The sequence below is a fragment of the Amphibalanus amphitrite genome, unplaced genomic scaffold, assembly GCF_019059575.1.
Source record: "Amphibalanus amphitrite isolate SeventyFive unplaced genomic scaffold, NRLGWU_Aamphi_draft 000616F_arrow, whole genome shotgun sequence".
Classification (NCBI taxonomy): domain Eukaryota; kingdom Metazoa; phylum Arthropoda; class Thecostraca; order Balanomorpha; family Balanidae; genus Amphibalanus; species Amphibalanus amphitrite.
This window is the reverse complement of record NW_024882110.1, coordinates 314,049-321,381: the sequence shown is the minus strand read 5'-3', so window position 1 is coordinate 321,381 and position 7,333 is coordinate 314,049. Positions and strand designations below refer to the sequence as shown.

The following is a 7,333-nucleotide window of genomic DNA, read 5'->3' as shown; positions in this document are numbered from 1 at the left end:
ATGTCAGATCGCTATCTCTTTTTTGGCCAAGTTATAGCAAAAAAAAAACTGTTTAAAAATGATGACATCAAATGTTCAAAATCAGCTTTTGGCAATTCTAGACCACGTAGCGCAAAAAAAGACCACCATTAGACTCCCCCCCCCCATGTCAATCTACACCGAATCAATATAGGTACCCAATACCCATTTCATTCAAAAATATCAACTTTGAAATTTGACCTAATTTGACCTGACCTTGACCTGACCTTCACCAGAACATAAGCTAAACTAGCTCCAAAGGCTTGCTGACCCACACGATCGCATTTACCATGCAAAATGGACCATAAAATATGCATCGCATGATATTTTCATATTGTGACCCTCAGACCTGACCTCTGTGACCTGACCTGGCATCAGTGACCTCAAATAGCAAAATATGTGCTTGACGAACAATTCCCCATCGATAATTTTCAATGAAATACATCTTACTCGAGTTTACAACGCATTTCTTGAAATGCCTGTAAACGGTGAAAATTCGAAATTTGACCTGACCTGTGACGTCATCGGTTTGACCTAGGTCAATAAAATTGGGTCACGAGGTAGTTCCTCGCTGGGGCTATCCAACACCGTTTGCTGCTTGTCGCTATGTTGCGTGGTTTTTCGAGATCTTAGGGGGGGGGCAAATTTCCTACCCCCAACAGGGCGCGTTCGGCCCGGCAGACCCCGACGGAGCGCGGGTTAGTATTTATCGTAACGTATCTAGGCATTACGAGTGAGCAGCGGGCATTCTACAAGAATGAGTCAAGCTGCGCGCCGTAGCCTGCCCAAATCCTCAGCCCGGGGAGGCTGTGGCCACTCGACGGGCGGCGGCCTCCGACCGTGCTGCGCCGTAATCTGACCCACCAGCACTCAGGCGTCAGATTTCGGGGGCGTGACAGCTCCGCCCCGACACCACGAGGCGGAGAGCGGAGAGCGACGATCGGGTGTCGGCACCGGCCGGCCGCTCCGCCCTGCAGAGGGACGCGCGACGCGTGCCGGCACCAGCAACGGCAGCAACGGCACAACCGCGACCGGATTGCAGCGGTAGCCAGGGTGGACAGACCGTGATCTGCAGGGCACGCAGGGACTGGAAGCGGGCGCAGCATGTCATCTGCCACTGGACAGCGTGTCCTTCTAGTTGCTGGTCTGGTGTTCTTCTTGGGATGCGCGGCGCAGACAGGTGGGTCCGGGGCCGGGAGGGGTGCCTGGTGTGGGCAGGATCTCGGTGAGTGCTCTTACTGGTAGTGCAGTGGCACATGAAGGTCGACGAGGTCCCGGGGAGCCTCTTCTGAGGAAGACTTGAGCCCACTTGGGAAGTTCTTAGTTTACTTAGGTAATCGTGCAAGATGTACATATTTTGTCGCTACATGCTGTCGGCCGAGATCTGTCAACCAATCTAAAATTCAGCCATGAGGATTACGCATCGCGTTTTAGAGTGTGTAAGTTCAGTGTATGTATGTATTGTATGATCGGTAGTACACTTGTATCTACTGTGTTCAATCTGCGATATTGGGCACACAAAAAGCGAAATATGGATGCGCCTCCCCATGTTTGAGGCTGGATTGTGGCACCTTTCCAATATTAACCATAAAACACTGTACCGATTGTTAGCACACATCATATCAAGGCTTCATCAATTAACCCGCGACCCGTTGGGGGGGGGGGGGGCAAAGGGCCCCGTGTTTTTTCGCAGATAACTCAGAAACGGCTGCGAATTTCGGCTTGAAACTTTCAGTATCTCTCCGGACATCAATTCTACACAACTCCTGAAAAAAAAACAGGTCCCAGGTCATCTCAGGTCACGAGCTATAAAGGGTCAAACTGAGCTCATGCTCGGCGATTTTTCGTCGAAAAAGTTGTTTACGAAGAAAAATCGCAGAAAATCAGGATTTCAACTTAGCGATTCCAAAATTAAACCGTAGGTATAAAAAAGCATGGCAAACAAAATGGTTATCTGGAAATTTCCAAAATGTAAAAATTCCTAGATATAGGGATTTTTTAACTCAAAATTTATTTTTAAGATTTTTTTTTTGAAATTTGGGGAAATTTTCAAAAACCGGAAGAAATGTTAGAGAACCCTGACTGGCCTTACACATACCAAAAATTAACAAAATATCTCTAAAACTGCCTGAGATATAGCCATTTGAAGGACTGAAAAAGTAGCGACTGTTCTTATGACGTCACAAAATTTTCGGTATTTGTGCTTGAAATCAGTCAGGAGTAGGTAATATTTATGATTCTTATCGATCTCTTGCTGACTGAATATGATCCTTTACGTGAGTAAAATCACTTTTACGTAAAAAATGTTTTTCGTTGTAAACCGATACCATTTGACCTTTTTTGACCTTCCTGAGACGTCATAGGTCGATAAAGATAGTCAAGGAGTTTTCTGTGGTTGCATATATATGACATATATTCATAAAGACTCGAATATTCACAATTTAACATGTTTTTCCTTACGATTCACGAAAGTGTTTTCTGATTGGTCGAGGCTGACCCCTGTTGTGATGTCACAGGTCATCATCCACTATCTACATGTCAGATCTATCATATAAATCATATCCAGACTCATTTTGAAAACTTCGATTTCATTTTATGACCGACTTCTCGTCATTGCAAATTGGACTGATTTGACTTTGTTTGACCTCCCTGTGACGTCACAGGTCAAATATTAATGTCATCTATATCCTATCTTGTGCATCTCGGTGACTTTTTCGAATACCGTTTGAATTTAGCCGATCTGGCTATTGGTTCCAGAGATACGACGGGTGCCCTTTGCCCCCCCCCCCCACCCCCACCCCCCACCCCAACAGGACGTGGAACCTGCCAGACCTCAACGGGGCGCGGGTTAACTTTGAGTTGGGGCTGCGTTAGGCAGCCTCTGATGATGGTATGAGCGAGTGCATAAAAAGATTAATCTAATGGCTTCATTTAGGCAGCACCAGATAGCAAAGGATTCTAATTTGATTTGAGCGCCAAACGGTACAGCTTGGGTCAAGAAGGCAAAACGCTTGGAACAAAAAGGCGTGTGTTTATTACGGAGCGAGCGAAGCGAGCGTAGTCTTTCCTTAGATTAACGGAAATTTCTGAGTATGAGCGGCCGGCCGGCCGGCCGTGCGGACGCTTTTGCGAGGCTTATATCTCAGCAACCACTTGACCGATTTACACGCGGTAATTTTTGTAGGGTAGCTTCATTCCTTCTACCAAGTATTGGACTATTCCCGATGCATGTGGATGACCCCTTATGCACGTGCCACGTGCAAAACGAAGAGGTGTCAGTTTGGTAATTGTTGCAATATCTCGGTAACTACTTGACCGATTGCGCTGAAAGTTGGCATGTAGGTAGGCACCCACTAGGCACTGCATATCCATGTGCCAGAGTTGGGGTGCTGCTGCACGTGCGCACGTGCAGGGGTCGTTTCCAGATCTCGAGAACGGCTGGACCGATGGCGCTCAGATTTGGTACACGGTTAGGGACCAGTTAGTAGGGTGCCGTGCACAAGTCAGTTGGGACCCATTTTGCACGTGCGCACGTGCAGGGTGCCGCTCCCAAATCTCGAGAACGGCTGGGCCGATTGTGCTCAAATTTGGCACATCGCTAGAAACCGGTCAGTAGGGTGCCGTGCACAAGTCACTTGGAGGTACCCCCTCGAAATTTCGCACGTGCAAGACTCACCCCCTCGCTCGCTCCGTTAGTCGCCCCAAAAGGCGCTATACTGGTTATGTCGACGGTACCAATAATATCGGCTTTGAACGCGCAACAACTAACAAGTCGACGGCTAAGATCAAGTTCAGGCGCAACGATAATCCAGTATTGTTTGCTCTGTTCAGCGCGTAACACCTTTCAGCACCACACATCTTTCGGTCTGGATCAAAGGACCAGTTCAGGACCATGGGGATGCCAAAGGAAGGGAAAAGTACAATATTGGCCTGATTCGACCACATTCTGGCTAGTGTGCCACCGACGGCTGAGCCCGTTCCGTCGAATAAGTTGGTATATACTAGGTATAGTCTGATAGGTTAAACCACCCAGCCGCGCGAAAAGTCAATTGGCAGGGGTATTAGCCGTTTTCACGACAGCCATCTGGTACACATTTGGTGCACATCTGGTACAGATTAGCAGGGCTGCGGAGTCGATGGATTTTCGGCGACTCCGACTCCGACTCCGACTCCGGCTTTCAAAAACCAGCTCCGACTCCGACTCCGACTCCGGGCAGAATTGTCGACTCCGACCGACTCCAACTCCCGACTCCGACTCCGCAGACCTAGCAGGGCTGCGGAGTCGACAGATTTTCGGTGACTCCGACTCCGACTCCGGCTCGGGTTTCTAAAATCGACTCCGACTCCGACTCCGACTCCGGTCACAACTGTCGACTCCGACCGACTCCGACTCCGACTCCGACTCCGACTCCGCAGCCCTGCAGATTAGGTGCAGATTTGGTCAAATCAGGTTCAGTGTGTCTCTTAGCAGCTATCAGCTAGGGTCGCACTAATTGCTTATACGCCTGCTTTGTCATATTATCAGAGAGCTTTAAAACACTGAAATAAATTCATAAAATGAAGATATTTTCTATAAAAGAAATTTGGTGGAGATTTGGTCAAATCAGGTGCATTTGCCGGATACGGGATAGCCTGTTGTGAAAACGGCTAGGTATTGTCCTGCTGGACCTGCCCTCATAGAATGTCCATAAAGAGGAAACCTGCAGCCCGCAATAGGGTCAAGCGACTAGTGACTAGTAGGGAAATGGAAAAGCAATGAACATTTATCAGTAGACATCTGGTGACTTACATAACATGCACCAGTGCGCACACAATGTTGCGCGAAGAAGCTCGAACAGTGCTAAACATTGTGTCCATGCATTTTTGCTTTGTACAGGTCGATGTGCTTGAAAATAGACCACTCATGCAATCGTTCTATATGTTTAGCAGGGTACCAGAAATTTGTTTATATGAACTATTGTGGAGGGGGGACGCGGACTACCAGGTACGACATTGATTAGACTGGGTTGCTGTTAGCTCTACAAGGAAGCGCGGTCAAAATGAATCGGGTCTCCGTTGTACACATTCTTTGGGATTCATTGCAGTCAACGTGACCGGACCGCCAGCAAACATTAATGTGATATGTCTCTTACCGGTGAATGCCGTCTCCTGCGGGCCTGCACACTATTACCATGGATGAGATAATAATCTCATCCATGTTTTCTCATCCATGCTATCTGTTATCTCATCCATGCTATTACATAGCACTAATGCCGAATCACGGCAAAATACGTCGCATTTTTGGTTCTACGAACGATTGCGGCTATGAATGAGGTATATCCCGTGAAAGAGAAAATTCAGGAAAGGCAATGGTAAAGACTTTGTAAAGAAGGCGAATTTGCATTTTAATCAAGCATGAAGGATATGTATATTGTACCTATAGTATATCCTAATTGACACCAATGCGAGTACAACTTTCTGACGCTAAGTGGAATGAATGCATATTGCATTGGATGGATTATATGCATGTTCTCTTGTACCTAGATTATTTACACATGATATTATGTTCTGTCTGGTAAAAACGCGTTTATTCATTTGGCAATTTCGAGTCCACCGTATTTTGCGGTACATGTGAATGGTTATTCCGTAAAATTTCAGTAGGTACTTCTTATTAACTCAATCGCAGAAGGACCAAACAAAAGGCACTTGATCTTTGTGACGCACTAAAGGCGTTGGACTCCAAAATTCATGACTCCTCAATCATCCAGTTTATGAGTCACAGACTGACAGATTTGTTATACCTACCTGAGGTTATCGGTCACTTTGTCCCACTGCTCGTTGAAACCACCTTTTTCTCAAGCATCGGGGAGCCTTAGCCCTCGCCGGACCTATTGGTTTTTTACATACGCGCCGGCCGAGGGAAGGGGGCGGGTACGACCCCCTCGGTAGAGGGGGGGGGGTAGAGATTGGGACCCGATTTTAAGGTCCTACGTCAACCGGTGACCTCTGAGGTCAGGTCAAGTGTCCCAAGGTACAGTTCCGTTTTTGGTGAATAGCTTCGCAAAAATTGGTCGCAGAGCCGCGATTTTGGCAGCATCATGTTCGCCTTGCTCAGGCGCGTCGAATGATATATTTTTTGTTTGGGTGAGGTCAACTTCGGGTGTTGACCTCAGGTCACGGTCAGGTCAGCACCCACAGGTCACGAAATCGGTCAAAGTAGGTCATGTCGCATATAATTCGATTTGGGAGGTCTTCCTGAGTCCATTGGTGGCTTTCCCGATTCGCTAGCTCAATTTGATCGGAAGTTATTGACGAAAAACTAATATGGCCCTTACGACGTCATAAATGACGTCACGCAAGGTCAACATTGCAAAAGTGACGCATCCAACCTTGCAAGGAGTGCATCAAATCACGATTCTGTGTGCTTGAGATAGTTGGAGATCGTTCCCGGCGCCAGAATAGCAGTTTTCATTTTTCCCCATTGACTTATAAAGGTGAGGTCACGAAGCTGACCTGACCTCATATGACTTTTAGGAAAAATCCGAGATATACAAGTTGTGAGACTCGTCAGGGATATTAGATCCTGCAAGTTTCATTTCCCTGTGAAAGCTACTCTGGCAGTGAGGGCGTTGCGAAGTTGCGACATCTGAAGAACGTGCAGAGGTTCACTTATGACGTCATAGGTCAGTGACCTGACCTGACCCGAAAATGCGGTTGGTGTCAAAAGATCCGGCTTGAATCAAAGGTCAGGTATGCAAAGTTTCATCTCTCTATCTCCAGCGTGTTCCGAGCATCGCGAAAAAAACCTATGGGGGGCGGCATCCGCCCCCCCCCCTCGGCCGGCGAGGGTTAACCCGCGCCCCGTTGGGGTCTGCCGAGCAACGTTGGCGTCTTCCTGCTGAGTGGGGGGGGGGGGGCAATTTGCCCCCTCCCCCTAAGATCTCGAGAACCACGCAACATAGCGACAAGCGGCAAACGGTGTTGGATAGCCCTACCTTGTTACTGAATTTCATTGACCTAGGTCCACTGAACTCTATAATGCCAAGGTCAAACCAATGACGTCAAAGGTCAAGTCAAAGGTCGAATTTTCACCGTTTACAGGCATTTCAAGAAATGCGTTGTGAAATCGAGTAAAATGCATTTCATTGAAAATCATCGATGGGGAAATGCTGGTCAAACACATATTCCAGAATTGGATGATCAAAAGCATGCGATAGCATGCTTTTGCATCCGGAAATTCCCATTGGTGGGTCGCTGAAAAAAAGTTCGGCTGAACCTGTTTGTCAGTGAGTGAGTATGTGAGTGAGTTTGTCCAAGCTTTTTTGGACCTGAGGCC

General features: G+C 47.5%; 1 protein-coding gene across 1 annotated transcript in view; it reads left to right on the top strand.

Annotated features, from left to right (window-relative positions):
• Nucleotides 1–904: 904 nt before the first annotated feature.
• The window catches only part of LOC122363326 (acetylcholine receptor subunit alpha-type acr-16-like), a 67,797-nt gene continuing 61,368 nt past the window's right edge, over nucleotides 905–7,333 (top strand). Inside the window, exon 1 of the mRNA XM_043332453.1 lies at nucleotides 905–1,198. Within this exon, the coding sequence (XP_043188388.1) occupies nucleotides 1,123–1,198 (76 nt within the window). The 5' untranslated portion in view covers nucleotides 905–1,122. The remainder of the gene's footprint in view (nucleotides 1,199–7,333) is intronic.